Source organism: Nothobranchius furzeri, chromosome 16 (genome assembly GCF_043380555.1).
Source record: "Nothobranchius furzeri strain GRZ-AD chromosome 16, NfurGRZ-RIMD1, whole genome shotgun sequence".
NCBI classification, from domain to species: Eukaryota; Metazoa; Chordata; class Actinopteri; order Cyprinodontiformes; family Nothobranchiidae; genus Nothobranchius; species Nothobranchius furzeri.
This window is the reverse complement of record NC_091756.1, coordinates 527,563-550,000: the sequence shown is the minus strand read 5'-3', so window position 1 is coordinate 550,000 and position 22,438 is coordinate 527,563. Positions and strand designations below refer to the sequence as shown.

Below are 22,438 nucleotides of genomic sequence, written 5' to 3'. Positions count from 1 at the left end.
CAACGCAGCGTGTATGACCGGGGAGCAGAGGAGGTTCTGGGGGATTCTCAGGAATGGGATTTGTGAGGTTTGTGTGTCGCTCCCAAATCCCAGCACAGCTCCAGAAGGATCTCCTTCAGGAAGATCAGCGCGCTCTCCGAGGACACGTTCCCTCCAGAGATCACCCTCTGCTAAATCCTCCTCCACAGACCAGCCATGGTGTAATGTCAGGTTCCCGCTGTCACAGGTGTCCTTTATTGGTTTTAGCACCATTTATGCTAAAAAGATGTTTCTACCAACATAATTACTTACTTTATGGGTAGGAACGCGTGTGGACGACTGAGACCTTCAGTAGCGCGGTTCTCTGTTCTACCACCAGATGCTGTTCCTACACATGGTCACAGCGGTTCTCATGTTTAGGAACGTTTCTACGCACAAGAACAACATGGTAGATGTGTCAAATGGGTCCTGCGTACAGATCTGTACGGCTGATTGTTGAGATAAACTAATGCATCCATCTCCTCAGGAGGAGAGCTGGTGGCCGTTTGACATGTCAGGTCCGACTGTCCTCCTCTTCCTTCTGTGGCCGTTTGTTGCTCAGGGATTGGTCTACATGCTGAAGAAAGCTCACCAGAAGGGTCGCACATCTCTCTGAGGACAGCTGATACGGAAGGCTCTGATTGGCTCAGTGAGACAAAGGAGACCACCAGTCACTACAGCAGAGTCTTGGATTGGACTGGAGGTCTAGATGAAAGCAGGAAGTCATGTCTGAATGTTGGTCCACCTGGAGCTCTGACTACCCATGACCTGACTCCACCTGTTGTTGAATGGTAGCTTTTCCTCTGAAGGATCTTTTTCCTGACTGCCCTCAAGTACAAGTCCTTGTTAGAAGATCCAGTTTAAAGACATTTATCAGAGTTTGTGTGGCTGTTGTATCAAACCCGTGCCTTCACATCAATCTGAATTAAAGCTGCAAGCAGCATCGTTCAGCCCTCAGCTCAGCGTGACTCTGGCCCTGTGCACCGCCACCTCATCAGCACCTCAACCCCGTCATCCATTCTTCTCCCGCTACAGGTGTTTAAAACCAGATACACGCCAAACTGCTTAACAGCAACTTCCTGTTTTGTGGGGGTGATGATGTAAATGTGTACCCATGTGATTGGTTAAACCGTGATCCATGAGAAAAATGTACCTGAGTGAAGTTGGCCCCCCCACCTTCTTCAAATCCAACAAAAGTGGTATCAAACCTTTGTGCTGCTATCATTTTAAAGATATTAATAAAAATTTCTAGAGGTCATCAGAGGTCAAGCAGCCCCCCCACACACACACACACATTAATGGAATCAAACAAAACTGGTGTCAATCTGTGCTGGTTTGTGCTGCTGTCATTCTAAAGATATTACCAAAAGTTTCTACAGCCCAACCAGACCCTTTCTTTACTGTAAAAATATGAGCTATTAACCAGCACTGGATATTTTTCTCATGATCACACTCTGAAACCTGGTAATCAAACTGCTATAACTTATTTAAAAACTAGGTTAAATATAGCATTTATAATAATTTATGCATTCTGTTGGAGAAAAAACTTTATTTGCTGGTAACAAAATACAAAACTACGAGAACAATGTAGTATATATGTTTCCTGTTAGAAACGGTAAACATGGAACTGTGTGAGCCTCACAAGTCTAATACAATAACAGAAAAATAACAGCTAATCATCTAACTCACAAACTAGAAAAGGACTTTCTTTCATGAAATCTTGCCATCATTCCTTTCTGTAGAGCTCAGCGTGCGGGCATTCGCTGGTGTTTTCAGATGCTTTGGTTACATCCGTTCTTAGGTCATCATACATCTCCCAGATGTACGGGGTCCTGTTACAGAATGTCGTATAATGCCCGAGTGTTTCTGGTGTTGGGCCCTCCTGAAATGTAATGACTGCTTTCTGTGTGAATTTCTCTCCTTGAAGTAGCAGAGTGGATGGGAATTCAGCAAGCAAAAACCTCTTTGGACCGTGTAAACGGTGCCCCAGAGTTTCTGTAGAGCATTTTCCAAGGGCTGTGTCCATCCATACAAGCTCTCTCAGGCCGTAACTGTGACAAACCGTCCCTGTGCAAAGTTGCTTTCCTGATGAATCTGTTTTAAATGCTGTTGGGGATGGATCGGGATGTTTGGTCTTGGGCGTGGTGATTCTGGAAGGTTGAGCCCTTGTTCAACAGCAGACTGAAGGTGAGCTATGCCAGAAGCTGAGAGGACTGACAGATCAATGGAAACGAAAGGTATGTGCCTTGTGTTTGGTGTTTAAAGTTGGCAGTACTGGGAGGAACACTGTCTTGTGAAGTGAACACTTGGATTTTCTGTCATTGTTTTTTGAATTACTGTGGACACATGGCACTGTGCATCAACACAACGAACACCAGTCTTCAACTGAACAGGGCAGGATATTGAGCTCAGTACCTCTGCCCTCAGTGAACGGGCATGTTGAGTGACACCCGTAGAAGCAAGGGATTTCACAAGCTGGAATTCTTTACTCTCCTCTGAACTATTCCACATGTTTGGAGCAGTAAGACTGTCACAGAAAGCGCAGCACATACTTTGACAGAAGGCATCAAAGGCACAGGTGTCCATGACAGTATTGTCCTTTGCCAAGTTTTACTGGTTGTTGGTTATTTCCATTGTTTAATAGCCCTAGCTTTACTTTTTTCTTTTTCACAGCTGGATCTGAGTGGAGCCATTCAGGACAAGGGGAGAGGTATGAGGTCAATTTCCTCTTTGGCGGAACTGCAAGGCCTCTCCAGTTTTCCAAAGCTGCTGTTTCTTTAATGTCCATGTCTGTGTCGATTTTGGGCTCCTGAGAGGGGATTTCATCCACTTCCTGCTCCACAGAGGCTTTGTGTGGATCCTGACGCTTTACTGTACTATCCTGTCTGGCAACCTCTGCTTCTTTCCGCATTTGTTTTGCAGAACAGATCCGCATGTTCCCTTCAATGAAACCAAGATGACGTGCAATGAATTGATCCATCCTTATAGGGAGATTGTCATGCTTGAACAGACCATGTTTAATGTTCCTGAACTCTGCTTCAACATTAGCTGAAGTTGCAGTGAGCTTTTCGCTCTGAAATAGGGAAACCATTACTCCAGTCCAGAGTGGTAGGTGTCCTCCCAATCTAATTAGGTGTGGGACGAGCTCAGGTAGATGGTGCATATTGTCTCGATCACCATGAACTTCAGCATGGCACCTGCTCCCCTCACAGATGTCCACCACCCACTGCCTTAAGTCAGTGTTTATTTCTGTGCATGGATCCAATCTAATGTCTTCTTCTCTCTTGTCATCAGAAACAAAGTCTCATCTGCAATTTTTCTTTTCAGATTTGATTTGGACACTTCTGACATAATGGGGTTTCCAAAACTGTCACAGCCTTCTGTCTCACTTAATGCCACAATAGCAATGCTGCGTATTAGGACCTTTGCTTCTTCCAAGGATCGGGACTTGACAAGTTGTGCCATTGATCGCACGTAGAAATCCCTCACCCGATGAGGCTTTTTTCTCAAACAGTCCCACTGGCAAATCATTTTGATGAAACATGGTAGTTTGTAGGATTTTTTCCGAAGCAAAACACCAAAGCACTCATTAATGTAGCTCTTCAAATCTGAATGATGTGATAAAGCCTTAACTAAAGCACCAAGTAAAGCTAAGGAGAAATCACAGGTGGCCTCCTTTGGGATTGGTGCGCCAGCACGAATCCACTCTGATAACCATCTTGTGATGGCCTGGACATCATGTCTCTCTGACAACATTTGCACCACTGGGACGTGAGAGTTGTCGCTTCCTGTTAACACACCTTGATACAGGAAGATATTTCCAGATAAACCATAAGGCCTGAGAAGCTTTTTTACAACTGAGCCAGTCGCATCAAAGGCGACTATGGGGTGCTTTGCAGTCTTGTACATCAGCATTTGAGTTTGACTCCAGTAGTGACAGAAGAACTTGTCCAGTCCAATGTCCCAAATGCTTCCACTGTGAGGGGAACTGTATTTTAATGAGTGGAGAGACAGTATTGGGTTTTATGAGCAACTTCTAGTTGATTTTGTTCGTGTTTGACTTTGCGCAGAGTTGTCAAATTTGGTAGATGGCTTGGCTCTGGATCACCAAAATCCATCAGCTTTGCTGCCTCTGATGCTCTCCACACATGGAGCTGCAGTCTGCCTTCACAAAGCTCTTTTGTTACTTGTGCCCTCAGACTTCCGGACATGGCTGTCTTAGAAAAGCCAGTGTGCATAGATTCATCCGTGTTTGCCATTACACACTTCAGCACCATTGGGCAGCGATTTTCAGGTTCCTTTTCACATGTAATGTGCAGCTGGCCACTACACTCTTTGCAAAAGCCTCTGATTTTAATAAAACAAGACACAGTTCTGGGGTTAGGGTTAGGTTTACGTTTAAACGTAATGGTGCATGTACTTTTAACCTCTTTCCAGATTCCCTGGTTTACAACATGAGTCCATGTACCTGGCTTCAAAATGGTGTATTCCCTTTTCTTGAAAGTATTCTTTATGTATGTGACTGTGTGGAATCAGATGCCTCCACTGTTCAAATGGGAGCTCCACATTGAAAGTCTTGCAGTCTTTGTTTTGAAAAGGAGAGCTGCTTTCTTCAAAATCATTATCATTGTCACTGCTGTCTGTGTCAGTCAGTCTCTCTTCATCACTGTAATCCAAACATTGTGTCTGTTTAATTTAACAAAAGTGTAAAGAGCTTTTGGTGTCATCTTTTCACCAAGTTGTCTGCATAGATTTTGCCATATGTCATCACTTGGAGTTGAAATTTTTCCATTTTTTATGACTTCTTCTTTAGAAGCACAAAGGACTTCAAATACTGCAATTTTATCCACGACTGATTTCTTTGGCATCTGTCAAGCAAAAATTAAAAATGTGACATAATACTGCTATGATTTGGTTATAACTTTATTTCTACATCTTTAAGTGGACATAAAATTACTTACTTTGATACACCGTTTTGACGTAGTGAATTGAAGTGTTGATTGCTGTTGCTCATGGGATCTAGCTTAAAAATGCAGATAAGATAGCTAGCACATGTTTTCTTCAACTCTTTTTTTTTTCTCTCAGAAGCAGAATGTGTGTGATAGCACCCCCTTGTGATCACAAACCAAACACAGGTCGCTATGTTTGTTTTTTTTGGCAGAGTTGTACCAGTTTATCCTTAACAAGATCTAGTTCAATATTCATTTGATCAGTATAAAAATGAATTTAATCTATGTTCATAGCTCATCATCGAAATACTTGTAGATAAATCCAGGCTGTGTTGGGATAAATCTGTGTCTGTGTCAATCCCACACGTGTTTAATAGTCCACTCATTTAATAGCGTTTTGTGACCATGGCTACAGAAGTTTGACTCTTGCAAAAAAATATAGTTTGGCCCTTTCAGGTAACATTGACAGTTACATAAGATTCACAGTTCTGCAGGCTGTTTGGAGCCTTTGAGTTCAGATTTGCTGAATCACTGAAGTGCACTCCTGTGTATGTTAGTTTTATTCAACTTGCTCATGACAGCCCACATGCAAATGACAGCACTTTTGTTAATATTAGCATTTGACTTAAAAGCTACAGTTCACATATTATTAGGTTAATGTTTTAACAACCGTTAGCATTTGACCATGTACCCTGCTGGTAGCACACTAGATGGAGTAAGGTAATGTTAAGAAACATGGTAGTCAGTGATCCACAACCAGCTTATTGGCTCAAAATACCTTATCTAGTTATAAACTGATACGCACCTACTGGCAGGCCCCTTTACATTTCCTCTTGAATGTTATTTAATGTTATTATTACGGCAGCACGGTGGTTAGCACTGTTACAGGGTCTTTCTGTGTGGAGTTTGCCTGTTCTCCCCGTGTTTGCGTGGGTTCTCTCCAAAGACATGCAGCTTGTGGGGATGGGTTAATTGGTTAACCCAAATTGCCCATAGCTGTGAGTGTAAATGGATGTCTGTCCCTTGTGTTGGCCCTGTGACAGACTGGCAACCTGTCCAGGATGTACCCTGCCTCTTGCCCTATGACAGCTCGGATAGGTTCCAGCACCCACACGCGACCCTTAGAAGGATAAGTGGAAGCGAATAGATGGATGGATGGAATTTTATTAATATCTTTAAAATTAAACATTAAAGAAAGGGGCTGGTTGAGCTTTAGAAACTTTTGGTTTCCAAATGAAAGCGGCACAAACGAAAATGTTTGCAGCACAAACGTAGAACAGTTGATTGACACCAGTTTTGTTTGATTCCATTAAGGGGGGGGGGGCTGGTTGACCTCTGATGACCTCCAGAAATTTTTATTAATATCTTTAAAATGAAAGAGGCACAAACGAAAATTTTTGCAGCACAAACCAGCACAATGGTTTGATACCACTTTTGTTGGATTTGAAGAAGGTGGGGGGGCCAACTTCACTCAGGTGAAAAACAACGTGGTATGGGTCTGATGTAGCATCAGGGTTTAAAATGGCCTTACGGATAGTTTCCGTATTTGACCGTTTATTTTGACGGAGAAAGAATAGAAAGAATTACTCCGACACATGCAGACGAACTGACATTTCATTCGTTATGCACATCGCAGAACATTTGAACATCTGAACTCAGTGCGTACGTGAGGTGGACAGCGAGCTGAAGATATGGAGAAGGGCCTGGAGCACGTCACAGAACCAGAACCATGCAGGAAGGTTCCTCCTACTGAAGCGAGTGTTGTCCAAACCCGGTCTCTCAGAGGGACGTGTCCCTTAGAAAATGTTCCTAATGATGAAACTTTGGCTGAACAGCGCTTGTTCCTGTCTCCAATATGGCAATGCATCCATGAGCCTGTTTGAGGAGAAGTCCAGAACCTCCTATCCTCTTCAGCTCAGCAAGCTCCTATAGAGACATCTGGTTACACACAAGCAGGTGACCTGTACACCTGGTCTCACAGTAAGACCAGTTGGACCTTTTCAGGTTTATGCAATCTTTACATTTAGAATTGGCATACAGATATAAAATTAATGCAGTAAAATAAAAAGTATTTTATTTAAATATCCATTCATTATTTTCTCACATATAAAGCTCTTAATAATCAAGCTCCATCATACATCAGTGATCTGATTGTTCCATACGTTCCTAACAGAGCACTTCACTCTCAGACTGCAGAGCCCCCTTCAGACAGGCCATGAAAAATGGAAATGTTCCGGACTCTGTCCGTAAGACCTTTGTGTCTGAATACAAACATCCGGATAACGTGTTCCGGAATTTATCCGGACGAAGCCCCTAGTAACAGGTCCGGACTTGTTACGGACAGGGTGGCTGCTTCAGACTGGTGAGGTAGAGTTCTGGACAAGGGGGAGGGGGAGGAGGAGGGGACCGGGGGACGCTGTGCGCACCTAGATAGCCCGCTGCTGTAGCATGCGGCGAACCACGGCAGCTCGCCTCTGTAGCGTTATGAATATTCTAATTGTCTGCCCTTAACAGCTGCCCCTTTACACAGTAACAACGTGTGGGAATCGCCAAGGTCGGGTGCTGGTTTCTGAATGTTTACATTCCAGGAGAAGAGACAGAGAAGAGAAGAAGAATGCTTTCCATTAATTAATCAAAGTACTTTATTTGTGATAAGCTAATCAAAATATATGTTGATCAATATTAATCAGGTGAATGATCTGTGAAATAAAGATGTCATGATTTATGTGTTTAATGAATAAACAGGACTGCACCAGACAGACTGATCAACATTAACATGGAAACGCATGACACATTTGCTCTCATCCAATCAGAACTTTCGTCTGTCATAGGGCAGAATCTGGGCTGTTTACTTAAGTTGTCCAATCCGGTTTACTAAATTTATAAACAACTAAGGGATATAAAACAAGACAACGCCATTTTAACCTCAGCTCTGTTCAATCTGAGTTCCTAAGGAGTTCCATCGTCATCGCTAAGAAAAGTGCAGGCTGGCCAGATGCACTTTCCTACTTTAAGCTGAGAACTGTCAAGCTGGGGATTTCCGTCGTTTGAACAACAAGACGACGTTCCTTCAAAATAAGAGCTAACTCGCTGATGCCTGCCGCTGATACCGGGGGTCGATCCGCAGACGGGCTTTGTCGTGCTGCGACCGCTGTTCCACCAGCTCCAGTACATCCGAAGGTCCGAGGACCTGGCATTTCCTGATCTAACACGGGAGGCTCCAGACGGTACGTAGTCACGGCAAAATGGCTGCTCATGTCATCAGCTTCTGAAGCCTCGTGATTTGTCATAACAACCAGATCCACCTACGTCAGCCTAGAGATTCTGAACACACACACACACACACACCAACACAATAACATTCCAATCCATATGCATCCATCACGGAGTAGTCCTGGTAGATTGTAAGAATTTATAATTATAGAAATTAAAGATTCTTAAACGATCCCAACTCTCTCTTTTCTTGTCTCTCAGTCAATACAGAGTGTTTAAGTAAACTCCCTGATGATAAAATCAACCACTTCTGATTATAATATATAGATCTAATTACAGTGTATAAATATATACACTATTTTCTACTACACCTCCTACGGTACCGCCTAGACGCGCGACGGAGTGCTTCACACCGCTTCAGTGATTCCTTTAACCATTGCGCTCCATCATCCAGGACTCTTATGCGTCTTCGTGTGCGCAGAATTATGCTTAAGCACCTCGTGATTTTTATCTTTAGAGGCGCTATAGAAATGATATTTTCTTCTTCTTCTTCTTCTTAACATAAGTCTGATTCTCCACCCCCACCCCCCGCCGCCGTCAGACATCTGGAACTTTTCCCTGCTGTGTGAACACAGCCGAAAGGACAAGTTCCGGTACAAAAGTGGTGTGTCTGAAAACAAAGTTCCGGTTAAAAACCAGATTGAATTGTCGGCAAATGTTCCAGAATGTCTATCTGAAAAGGGCTCAGGTTTACTGGTGGTTCCCAGAATTTCTAAAATTAGGATGGGAGTTAGATCTTTTAGTTATCAGGCTCCTCTCCTGTGGAACCAGCTCCCAGCTTTAGTCCGTGAGGCAGACACTTTGTCTACTTTTAAGAATAGGCTTAAAACATTTTATTTGATAGGGCCTATGGTTAAAATCTGATGTTAGCCTAAATCAGGACAAGTGGGGGAGTAGAGGGAGGTGGAGTGTACAGTCGGTAAAGACGGCTCTCCCTTGCCCTGCCTCCAACATGCCTACATCTAAATAGGATAGATTATCCAGAGATATCTCTGTAGTTATGCTGCTATAGGCTTAGACTGCTGGAGGACACACTGACCACTTTCCACACTCTACTGCTTTCTTCTACAGTCTGCTCTTTAACTGTGTGTGTGTGTGTGTGTGTGTGTGTGTGTGTGTGTGTGTGTGTGTGTGTGTGTGTGTGTGTGTGTGTGTGTGTGTGTGTGTGTGTGTGTGCGCGTGTGTGTGTGTGTGTGCTCTGTCTTCTCCATCCCCAGTGAGTCATGGAGGATGGCTGCTTATACTGAGCCAGGATCCTCTGGAGGTTTCTTCCTGTTAAAAGGGAGTTTTCCTCTCCACAGTCGCTGCATGTTTGCTTAGTATGAGGATTGCTGTATAGTCACTGACACTAGTCAGTGACTCGATGCGACCTGCTGGGTTCCTTATATAGGAAACTTTTTACTGATTAGCTTAATGACCTGACCTGTATTGGACGACTCTGGTCCTGATGTGTCGCTTTATAAATAAACTTGAATTGAATTGAAACATCAGAAGATCTCTCAGATACTTGACAAGGTTTTACTACAAACATCTAGCTACATGCCACCATTTCATTCATTGTCTGTTGTCTTGTAGAATAGAATAGAACAGAATAGACTTTATTGATCCCACAGTGGGGACATTTGCTTGTGACAGCAGCCCCAACACCTAACAGAATCATTTCCATCATTTCATTCATACTGTATCTCAACTTCTAGAAAGTTTAAATTTTTCTACAGTTTTATACACTGATTAAAGTTTTCATTTTATATTTAATTTTTACATTAATAACATGTTAATTTGTCCAAACAAGGCTAACCTGTCTACCATCATTTCGTTCGTAATTTGTCATGCATAATCATTAGTTTAGAAAAATAGAATAAATTCGACAGGTGATCAACAAGCGGATTGGTTCGGCGTCTGCAGTGATGCGGACGCTGAGCCGATCTGTCGTGGTGAAGAGGGAGCTGAGCCAGAAAGCCAGGCTCTCGATTTACCGGTCGATCTACGTCCCAATCCTCACCTATGGTCATGAGCTTTGGGTAATGACCGAAAGAACGAGATCGCGGATACAAGCGGCCGAAATGAGTTTCCTCCGTAGGGTGGCCGGGCTCAGCCTTAGAGATAGGGTGAGGAGCTCAGACATTCGGGAGGGACTCAGAGTAGAACCGCTGCTCCTCCGGATCGAAAGGAGCCAGTTGAGGTGGTTTGGGCATCTGGTCAGGATGCCTCCTGGACGCCTCCCTGGGGAGGTGTTTCGGGCATGTCCTGCCGGCAGGAGGCCCCCGGCTTGGGGTCCTGCCGGAGGAGCTGGTGGAGGTGGCCGGGGAGAGGACGGTCTGGAGCTCGATGCTGCCCCCGCGACCCGGACCCGGATAAGCAGAGGAAGACGATGACGACGAGAATAAATTCATTTTTATAACTATATTCTGACTGTCTGAATTAATGTGAAGTTTGTGTTTCCTGAATAGTCAAAGAACCTAAAGGAATATTAAGTCAAATATTCAAAGACCAATGAAAATAATAATTCATATTATATGGAATATCACATCTTAATGATCATTTAGTTTAATATGCAGAAACATCCAACATGCTACATTTGTGAATTATCAATATTATTGATTTTTTGAAGTTTGGTCTAGAATAAACCAGTTCTTTTTGGTAGTTCAGGGAAATCACACCTTCATAATTCGAGACTGGCAAGAATATAGTTTATAAAATGAATGTAATGCTATATTTTTACTACTGATGATGACACAGAACACATGATGATGTTTGAAACCAGACAACGGAGACAATGAGAGATGGGATGTGAGCTAAGATGTTATGTAGCAGAACCTGATTAAGTGTCTTATGGTGATGTCTGGGTTGTAGATCAGTCTGACTGTCTGGTTTAACTAGCTGTCATTAATAACACCGTCCCACGCCAGCTGTGCAGGATCTAGAGCAGGGGTGTCAAACTCATTTTAGCTCAGGGGCCACATTGAGGGAAATCTAGTCCCAAGTGGGCTGGACCGGTAAATTAAAAACAACTTCAGATTGTTTCCTTTGTTTTAATACAATCAACATAAAACAAGGCTGGAGCCTGAGGACAGCGTCTCCAAAATAGTACAAGTACAACCCCTGAAGTGTACTTGAACATTTTAAATAAATAAATAAATAAATAAAACATTCCTTAGTGATTCAAAAAGCTTACAGATCACATGGCTAGATCAGTTTCATGCAGCACTTAAAGTATATTTGACTCATTTTACTTTACATCTTTTAGCTTTCACCGGCACATCAACATCAGAAGTCACATCCTGAGTGGCGGCCGACTTCAGGATGTGATTCAAGTTCTTGTGTGAGCCTTGAGCGCAGCTTTGTTTTATTTATACTCAATACAGAGAAAACTTGCTCACAAAGATACGTTTATTTTCACTCTACATTGTAAAGTATGAAAATAAAGTTTACACAACCATCTTGCGGGCCGGATGTAACCCGCTTGCGGGCCGGATCCGGGCCGCATATTTGACACCCCTGATAGAAGGATCTGTCGGCGCTGTGGCGGAATATAGTTGGTATATTCTTACACTTTACTAAGGTACAGATATTAATCTTACCTTAGAATCAGAAGAGGTTGTTTTTACCACAGGGAATTTTATTCAAACACTTTGTATTGACTTAGAGACAAGAAAAGAGAAATGTGGGATGTTTAAGAATATTTATTTTTATAATTATTCTTAACAATCTCCAGGACTAACTCTCTAATGATGGATGGATATGGATTTGGATGCTGAAGTGTTGGTGTGTGTGTGTGTCAGTTCAGAATCTCCATCTGGTGGGAGGCGAGTCTGAGGGCAAGATGTTGTTTTGACTAACTAACCACGAGGGACTTCAGGAGGAAGAGACATGAAACGCCATCTAATGCCGAACTACGTACCTTCGGAGACTCCCGTGTTAGATCCGGAATGCCAGGTCCTCTGACCCTCCTTTAGTGCTGGAACTGATAGCACAGCGTCTGCAGCACGACAAACCAGTCTACGGATAACTCCCGGTAGCAACGGCAGGTGTCAGCGTCACGTAGAGAGTTCAGCTTTTATTCTGAAGGAACCGTCGTCTTGTTGATAAAACGACAGAATTTTCCAGCTTGACAGTTCTCAGCTTAAAAGTAGAAAATACAGCTGGCCAGTCTGCACTTCACTTAGCGATGATGGATTTTGAGAGCTGGTCGAGTCCTTGGTTGTAACTGCGTCGGACCAAGTTGAACTACATTGAATGCTTTGTTGGAACTGACCCAAAATGGCGTTGTTCTGTTTTATTAAACCCAGTTGTTTATAATTCTTAGCAAATCAGAGTGGACAGATTAAGTAAACACCTCAGAACTCTGCCCCGCAACAGAACGGAAGTTCTGATTGATGAGTGGCAATGTGTCATGTGTTTACCTTATGTGAGTCAGGATGTCTGGCTCAGTTAGTCCTGTGATTCATTAAACACATAAATCATACATTGTGATTTCACAGATTGGTCACCTGATTATTACTGACCAACATTTGTTTTGATTAGCTTTATTAAAAATAAAGTTCTTTGATTAACTAATGAAAGTGTTCTTCGTCCTTCTTCTGTCTTCTTTGCTGTAATGTAAACATCAGAAGCAAGCGCACGACCTTGGCAATTTATGCACACTGTCACTGTGTCAAAGGGCAGCTGTTAAGGGCAGAAAATAGCATATCCATAACGCTACACACCCCCCTTTTCAAGGTCAATGTGGTCCACCAAGAGACCACTTGGTCATTGAACAAACCAGAGTTATGAAGAAACTTGACAACTGAGCAGGGTGCGATCCCACTGGAACAGCCAACCGTGGTGAGGTACGAACCCCACGCCGAAGAACAGTCTCGTATACTCCTCGGGAAGCACAAAGTCAGCAGGTTATTAGATATTCCCCATGGAAGCCATAATTGAAGCAACAGCAACTTTATATATCCACGGGCAATAATGTCAAGCAGGAGCAAAGCTTGTACGTATCCGTGAGCAGGGAATTATTCCAAATAGTAAATTGATCTTTGTAACAGCACTTATCATAATCCAGCAAAAGGGAAGAGCAGTAGGCAGTAATCCCAGCGAGCGAGATGTCCCAGCAGCCATGCCGGGACCACGGAAGTCCAGAGCCAACGAGCCGGAGCACCACCCAGGAGGAGTCGATTCCGCTGACGAGTCACTGGTCCACCCCCAGGAAGCAGGATCCTCACGAGCTCAGCAGAGGAGAGAGAGCACAGTGCAGGCACTTCAATGTAGACACGACAAGATTGCGTTTCATGTCCTCAAACAAATAAAAACCTAACTCTTTGAGTACCTGTTGTACTATATGTAAGTTTTTACGTGAATTACCCTTTAAGTGAAGAAATGGATGCAGCCCTCTCTGTGTGAGATGCAAAAAGGATGATGCGAAAAGCAGAAAATGAAAGAACCCTGTCTGGTATCAGTGAATCCTCACACGAAGTACACGCTGACAGGATAGAGGCAAAATTGGTTATAGCCCTGTAAGGCAAATCGATGTAGAAAATCATAACGTTCACCTTTCAATCATCCTGTCAAAGACACTATAAAAAGACAGAAATGTAAATCAATACTAAAATGTAAATCAGTGGAGTTAGTAATCACTTTCATGTTAATGTACCCATAAGGAATTGAGATTAGTAAAGATCAAAAGAAAAACTAACTTTGGATAGCAGTACTATGTGGCCTAACCCACTCACTGTTACCTGGCCGTTTACCTGACTCCAGGAGCCCACAGCATGTCCATCTCAACACACCCCAAGTCTGCACGTGATGTATAAACATGAAAGACAACCATGCACACACACAAACATACAAATTTGTGTAACCTGAGATCGAAATCTGTGAACCAACGAGGCGCATTTATCACCCCCCTTTCGAAGCCGGTAAATTGTCGTTGTTGGCATCGACCAAATCTGTGGAACTCTTGTGCAGTTTGATATGGTCCCTGTGGACCCATTTGTAGACGGGTGCCTTGTTTTTGCAGGTAATCTTGATCTGATACACGACCAGAGAGAGCTTATCCGTTATCAGGTATGGACCCGACCATTTGGGCCAAAGTTTCTTAGCCAGCTTCCCCGAGTTTGCCTTATTGTTACCCGTTTTGGGAGCGAAAATGTAGTACCAGGCGTCATCACCTATGTCGAGTTCGGAATGTGAGGCCTTCTTATCATAATAAGATTTCCTGCCTTCAGCCGATTTCTCCAGAGTTGCCTGTGCGAAAGAGAATGCTGCAGGCAGGTGGCTTTTCAGGTCCTGCAAGTATTGGTCGCTCGTATAAGCCGGGACTATTTCGGGCTGAACCGGTTGATACAGCAGGTGAAGCGGTAGGGTGATTTGTCTACCCGTCATCATTTCAAATGGGGAGACGTCTGTAGACTCGTGAGGGGTAGCCCGTATGGCCATGAGAACCAACGGAAGCTTCACATCCCAGTCTCGGTGATTAGCTGACACGTACTTCTTCAACATGCCAATAACTGTTCGGTTCATCCTTTCGACTTGTCCAGAAGACTGGGGGTGGTGGCTAATGTGGAACTAAGCCTTCACACCCAACAGTTCCCACAGATGTTTCATCACTTCAGAGGTGAAATGAGTACCCCTGTCCGAGTCGACCCGTGTGGGCAGACCGAAGCGGGCAAAAACGTGATTCATCAAGAGGATCGCTGTCGTCTTCGCCGAGTCATCAGGTGCTGGCAGACATTCAACCCATTTGGTGAATGCACAGGTGACAGTCAAGAAGTATTTATTTCCTCTGCTGGATCTGGTCAGAGGCCCCACCCAATCGAATTGCAAGTCCGACCATGGAGTGGTCGGCCCCCTTTCCTGTAGGGGAGCCCTGTGTGTAGGGTTGGACGGCTGAAACTGACAACAAACCAAGCAACGCTGGACGTGGTCCGAGATGTCGCGACGCATTCCCGGCCAATAAGCAACCTGGCTCAGGGCACCGAACGTGGCCTTGACACCTCTGTGTCCTGCGGAGTTAGAATCATGAGCCTGCGTGATTATGTCCCCCCTTAGTGACTTTGGCACGACGAGGACACGCGGCAAAGGAGGCTTGGCGGCGTGCATCAGCAACCCTTCGACCATCCTCAGCGTGGCCCGAACGCGAAAGAGAGACCGAAGCTCAGGGACGGAGTCAAGCTCGATGGAAGTCGGTAGCTGGTTTTTAGGATCAGAAAGGTACCTGATCATCCTGCTCATAGCAGGGTCCTGGGATTGAAGACTGACAAGATCGTTAGCCGAAAAGACAGGCCGAACGGACACCGCACCTTTGGATTGTTCCAAGGTGGACGCGTTAGCGGCCTGAGCTCGAGTCACGACACACACGCGGGGTGGACCAGATAGAGGCCACACACCCCCTTTAAGCCACATGGGATTGAAAACCCAGGGAGTACCATCGGCCACGCCCTGTTTGGCCAGAGAGTCTACGAGGTCGTTCAACTCCTTATCTGGTCCGGGTGCACGAGAGTGTCCTTTGACTTTACGCCAGTAAACGTGCATGTCAAGTGCAGTCACCAGGGCGTCACATGCCATGAAGAGTTCATGATGTTTACGGGCTTTCGGTTAGCGGTCTGGAACCCGTTACTCTTCCAAGACGATAGATGACATATGAAACTGAGCCGCGTGTAGTCCGAGTCAGTGCAAATCACCAGCTCACTGATGCCACGGTCCCTAGCGCGGCGTAGCACAATCAAGATCCCCGCTACTTCAGCAAACTGTGAGGTTTTTTTCACCCAGAGAGTAACATTGGAATTCCCTCTGGTTAGTGTCTACCCAGACGACACCTACGCCCGCTCTAGGCGCAGGACCGTGCCGAAAAGCACTGCCATCGACGTACACGGTCGGCAAGTCCGCACAGAATGACTGGTCGAAGTAGTGGTGGTTGTGGTTTAGAAGAGTCTGAGGAGGGCTGGCTGGCGGGACTGACGCAATGGCGTCATCCGAGCAGTGTTGGCACGCAGCCAAACCCATGCCAAGAGGGCTACGTCGGTTCTGGGCGTAGCGCACCTCAATGTTGAAGCTTTGAAGAGCCAGCAGCCATGACGTGATTCGCGCATTGGTCACCACACCATCTCTGATGCGCTGACTGTTAAGGAAGGTCACTGGCTGGTGCTGTGTCTCAATGATGATTTTCTGGCCGCCAATGTAGTTAGCAAAGTATTTAACCGCCCACATGGTGGAAAGCAAAGCCTTTTCACAGTCCGAGTACTTCAACTCAGGCCCAGACAAGAGCTTACTAGCATAGGCTACCACATGCCTGTCGCAGTCATGAACTTGGTAGAGACCAGCACTCAAACAGTGAGCCGAGAAACCGACCTCAAGGTTGAACTCCTTGTCACAATCGGGGAGCGCCAAGCACGGAGCCGAGCACAACGCGGCCTTCAGGTCATTCATGGCCTGTTGCTGCTGCTCTGCCCACTCGAATGTCACATCCTTCTTCAGTAGATTAGTCAGAGGTCTCGCTATCTCAGAGTAATTTTCTACAAACTGGCGCAAGTAGTTGCAGACCCCCAAGAAGCTCCGAAGTTTGGAGACGTTTGTTGGAGGTGTGATGGTGGCTACGCCCTGAATTCTGCCAAGTTGAGGCTGCACTCCCTGTGGTCCCACCAGGAGGCCAACGTACTGAACCTGCGACCTGCACCACTGTCCTTTGGCGAGAGAGATCTTTGCACCTGCCGCCGCGAGCTGACCCATGACATGGTCCAGCTCGGACAGGTGGTCATCCAATGTACGCTTGCGAATAAGAATGTCGTCAACATAGATGAGGGTCCCCCGCTCTCGAGCATCGGGGCAGGCTTTGTTCAAGAAGATATTGAACTCAGCAGGCGAGTTGGAATAACCAAAAGGACACCGGGTGAAGGTGTATTGTCGGTTGGCAAAGGAGAAGGCAAGTTTGTGTTGGTCCGATTCGTGGACGGGAATCGTCCAAAATCCGGACGCAATGTCAAGTGTGGAAAAGTACTTAGCATCTTTCACCCTTGGAAGATCCTGCTCCAGGCGCGCCATTGGCCACCTAGACAAGGGAACCTGTTTGTTGAGTTGTCGGTAGTCAATGGTTAGTCGCCACTTACCATTAGGCGTCTTTACCGGCCACAACGGAGCCAAGTAGGTGCTGTTGCAGGGTCGAGTGATCCCTTTAGCCAAGAGGCTTTCAATGATGTCCTGGACTGGTCCTTGGGATGCCAGGGGAATCTTGTATTGCCACACAAAAGTCAGCGGGGCATCTGACAGTGTAGGAATCCTGACTTCATGGATAGTGGTTAGACCACAGTCCAAGGAGTCAAGTGAAAGAAAATCTTTGTACTTCAGCAAAAGTTGTCATAGCTTGTCTCGGTCAACCTCGTTGGTAAGAGCATCCGCTTGGTCTACGACTCTTTCAATCTGGGACAGAACTTCAGGGGGCTTCTCCGGTGGCTTTGAGCGTGGCGGTGAGCCCGCAGTCTCGCCCCCTTCCTGAACACTTTGTTGAGGGTATGCCCTCGTGAGAAATTGCTGCAGTAATTTTCTCCAAAAGACTGTGCTAAATTGCTTTGAAAGTGTCTCTCTCTCCTGATAATAACTTTTTGTTTTCATTGACTTTTGATGTGCTAATACTAGTTTATCCGTTTAATTATAGATCCACTAGGATAAATACAATAAAGTTTATCTTTCACCAAATACAATATTTACTAAGACATCACAATATAACTATAGACACATTACGTGTGTGTGTGTGTGTGTCTGTCTCCTATGTCTTCTCGATCCCCAGTGAGTCATGGAGGATGGCTGCTTATACTGAGCCAGGATTCTCTGGAGGTTTCTTCCTGTTAAAAGGGAGTTTTCCTCTCCACTTTCGCTGCATGCTTGCTTAGTATGAGGATTGCTGTATAGTCACTGTCACTAGTCAGTGACTTGATGCAATTTGCTGGGTTCCTTATATAGGAAACATTATTTCTGATTGGCTTAATGAACTGACCTGAATTGGAATGTTTATTATGTGAAGTGCCTTGAGACGACTCTTGTCGTGATTTGGCGCTATATAAATAAACTTGACTTGACTTGACTTAAACATCAGCGCCAAAAGACACTTCATTTCCCATGATGCTTTGCACACGGAAGCAATGTGAAGACGTCACCGCTTAATACCAGAAAAATGTTCTGCGCATGTGCAGGAGCTCATGGAGCTTTCCCGCGACTTAAAAGGCTATAAATCACAACAAAGACAAAGGAACTCCGTTCTTTTGTCCAGGATACCTGGCGGTAAGGACACGCTCGGTGCACGCTCCGACTCACTTGAGCACGCGGAAGCTCTAAGTGCCCAAGTGGAGCCCACGGAACCGCTGGAAAACTAAGCTGCAAGCCCATCAGGTCTGTCCAACCGCTCGCTGCCTTAGCTGCTGAAGGGAAGAACACAGAACCGGGCTGAAAAATCAGCAACTCCGTCAAACTCACGGAGAACGCCGGAAACAGCGGAGAAAGCCATCAAACCGACGGACGACACCGAAAACTGTGGAGAAACACGGAGAACCGTCAACTCAAAGAGTGAGGGACGCCTCGCTCTTCTGGTGATCAGAAACTCATCTCTTTCTCTCTCTCCTTCTTTTCTTCTCCCGTTTCCTCTATAGTCCAGAATAAGCAATAAAACCGCGCTATTGCTTCAAATTACCAGACGAGTTTCTCTTTTCGTTCCCAAATACGTCCGTCTGGTCATTTTTGATAAAGAATAAACCGCTTATTGATCATTGTTTAAATATCTGGGTTGTGTCTGTTAGCTGTGGCCAAGTTGACAAACTTATCAGATATTAATTCAGGATTAATCTTTTGTGTTGTTTCATGACCATTTTGAAATGTTTTGAGTGATTTTTAATTCAGGATTAATCTTTTGTGTTGTTTCATGACCATTTTGAAATGTTTTGAGTGATTTTAAGGTTAAGTTACTTCTGATTCTAAGTGCTTTGGAAGTTAAAGTGCAAGTTGCCACCCACACTTTAGCCAGACAAAGGGGTCAGCCATCTTGTATTCAAGACTCCATTTTGAATCCATACACACGCACATACACACTACTCCTTTGTGAGAACAAAGGACCCCATTCATACATCCTCCATCACACGCAAACACATCCATCTTCAATTATATCACATGGTTATTATTCATTTATTCCACTGTTTATTCATTTGACAAATTGTTAATTAAATGTTATAAAATTCAGATTTTTGCCTCCAGTAGATTTGTTGTGTCGAAGCAAAGTCTCTGCTCCAAGGATTATACGAACTTCAAGAAAGACTGATAAGGTTTTGGATTCATTTCCCTTTCTAATTAAAGGGATGGTGCCCCGGGATATCTAAGAATATCTTAATTAATTAATAAATCAGTAAATATTCCCATATTTACAGAATTTATTGAAGAATCCAAAAGTAAGTTAAAACTTACTAATTATTCACTCCTAATAACCCCAACAACTTACCACAAAACAGTGTAAGTCAGTGTCAGGCGGCGGATTGTATGGTTTAGGCCTTCTCACACATGCAAACAGTTCTCTGGGCTCGTAGCCGATGAAAGAGTCAAGGAGCTGGAGACAGTCCATACCTATGAGCATGGGCATGGTCATAGTCTCACTGATGTAGACGGGGTGTTTGAAGCTCATGGGCCCTATCGAGACCTGGAGCACAGTCTTCGAAGACAAGATCACTGGAATCCCAAAGAAATCGGTGACAGTTAACGAGCACGGAATGAGTGTGGGGGGGGGGGGGGGGGGCGCAGGCCCTCCCCACTATTCTTGCAGATGCCGTTATAAAAACTTTTGCTCATGATCGTAATGTCCGAACCCGTGTCTATCAAGGCGTCACAGCAATGTCCCTGTTGTACAGTGACCCTTACTGTGGGTCTACCAGTCCCCTCTTTCACGTCCATAGGTGCCAGCAGTATTTTGTCAGCTACGGCGATAGCGGTACCTGAGCCGTTGTCCACGGGTGTGTCGTTTATCATCACCACAGATGGAACGATCGGCGAGATGCAGGTGTTTTCCTGTGAGTCAGAACCTTTCAAAATATCAGCCTGCAGCATCCTCGTCTCATCTGGCGGCTTTTCAGCCAAACACGGGGTCGCTGCCCACGTCGCCTGAAAATCACGCACAAAATGTTTGACGTCCTCGACGTCCTGCTGAAGAGTGCAGATCATGTTACTCATCCCAGTCATCATCGTTAGGAAATCGCCTTTCATTGCTAGGAAATCGCTTTTCATCGCAGCCAGAAGCTGTGATGGTAATTGCATTGTTTCCTCTGGGCCCATCTTCCAATTAGTTATAAATTCTTTACCTTACTAATCTTACCCAGAAACAACTCTTACCTGTAGGCTTTTTAAAGAATTAGTTACAGGGAAGCTTGGTTTTCGAATTAATATTCGGGGCAAAACCGTTAAGCAATGCCACAAATATCACTCTCTGTTGACCTGCCCAAGATGGCCGGTCGAGCTACGAGTTGGGTCACTCAAGATGGCGGATTGTTTGCGCATGCGCTGTCCGTCACTCGGCGTGTAGCCACGTAGCCAAATTCGATTCTTCACACCGGAGCGTTTTAAAGAACCACCGCTAATGCAACCGACTGTACCTAGTACACGAAGGCGTAGCAGATTTTGAGACGCAGAATCGCTGCGTCGAAACGGCTTGACAATTTGTCGGTACGCGCCACTGTATGTCTAACCGGGATGGCTAGTTAGCGCTTCGGCTAAGGTAGCGAATGCCTGGAGTGACCAGGTCTTAACAGTCCGAGCAACCGAACGTGCGTTTGCGACGTGGTAATTTCTGGACTTTAGCGTCCGCACTCTGGCGTGCAGAGGCGCTCTTCCGTGTCTAACTTCAGCTATTAGCGAATTAATGCTAGGATCGGAGAGTCATGGGTTCGACTCCAGCTCCCACCAGGGGTATTCTGCTGTTGTGTCCTTGGGCAAGACACTTCACCCAACTTGTCTGTGTTGGTGGTGGTCAGAGGGGCCGACAACGCCAAATGGCAGCCTCGTCTCAGTCAGACCGCCCCAGGGCGGCTGTGGCTACAAAGTAGCTTACCATCACTAGCAGTGTTTGAATGTAAGACTGCATGGAAGCATCTTTGAGTGTCCTGAAAAGTGCGATACAAGTTCGATGTATTATTATTATATTTTTAAACTGTGCTTAAACTGATTTCAATTAATAACTGATAATTAACTAAGCTAACAGCAAAGCTAGCTCCACTCCAGAGCAGGTACATAAAGTTAGCTCCGCTCAGCTGCACAACTACGTTAGCTCCATGCACCGGTGCAGAGCTACATTAGCTCCATGCACCGGTGCAGAGCTACATTAGCTCCATGCACCGGTGCAGAGCTACGTTAGCTCCATGCACCGGTGCAGAGCTACGTTAGCTCCATGCACCAGTGCAGAGCTACGTTAGCTCCATGCACCGGTGCAGAGCTGCGTTAGCTCCTTGCACCGGTGCATAGCTACGTTAGCTCCTTGCACCGGTGCAGCTTTGAAAGGGAGCAGGTGTGTGCTACGACTGGGATGAAAATTCAGCCCTGTAACATCTTTATGAGTCCAGCCATCTGAACTTGAGGTGGTGGCGGATCTCTCATGAACTTCGTTCTCCGAATGGTGGAAGCAGTGCTTAAAGTGGAAATAAGTGTTGTTACTCCCCTTAGAAAAATCATTGTTAATCTGCTCTTATTATGAAACTACACCACCTGCAATTTTCAAACCTGGACTGGATTACTCTAGAACGGTGTCCCTCAATAGGTGGCCCACAATCCGGCCCTGGCCCGCGAACCTTTGCTTTAAAACCCTGAAGCTGCAATTCACGTTATAGAGGCAGAGCCATCAATCCATCCATCCATTTACAGCCACTTATACGGGGTCAAGTCACGAGGGCAGCAGCCTAAGCAGGGAGGTTCATGCTCCCCTCTCCCCAGCCACTTGGGCCAGCTCTTCCGGGGGAGTCCCAAGGTGTTTCCTGGCCAGGTGAGAGACATAGTCCCTCCACCGTGTCCTGGGTCTTCCCTTGGGTCTCCTCCCGGTTGGACGTGCCCAGAAACCCTCCCCAGGGAGGCGTCCAGGAGGCATCCTGACCAGATGCTCAAGCCACCTCAACTGGCTCCTCTCGATGTGGAGGAACAGCGGGTCTACTCCGAGCCCCTCCCGGATGACCAAGCCCGGCAGCCACTCTTTGGAGAAAACT

General features: G+C 45.4%; 1 protein-coding gene across 5 annotated transcripts in view; it reads left to right on the top strand.

Annotated features, from left to right (window-relative positions):
• Nucleotides 1-4,923, top strand: part of acbd4 (acyl-CoA binding domain containing 4) — a 31,227-nt gene extending 26,304 nt beyond the window's left edge. For 4 of the 5 annotated variants that reach the window (XM_054736356.2, XM_054736353.2, XM_054736357.2 and 1 more), the window contains one exon: nucleotides 506-4,923. In XM_054736356.2, the coding sequence (XP_054592331.2) occupies nucleotides 506-634 (129 nt within the window). In that variant the 3' untranslated portion in view covers nucleotides 635-4,923. The other variant, XM_054736355.2, reaches the window with a different exon arrangement.
• The last annotated feature ends 17,515 nt before the right edge of the window (nucleotides 4,924-22,438 follow it).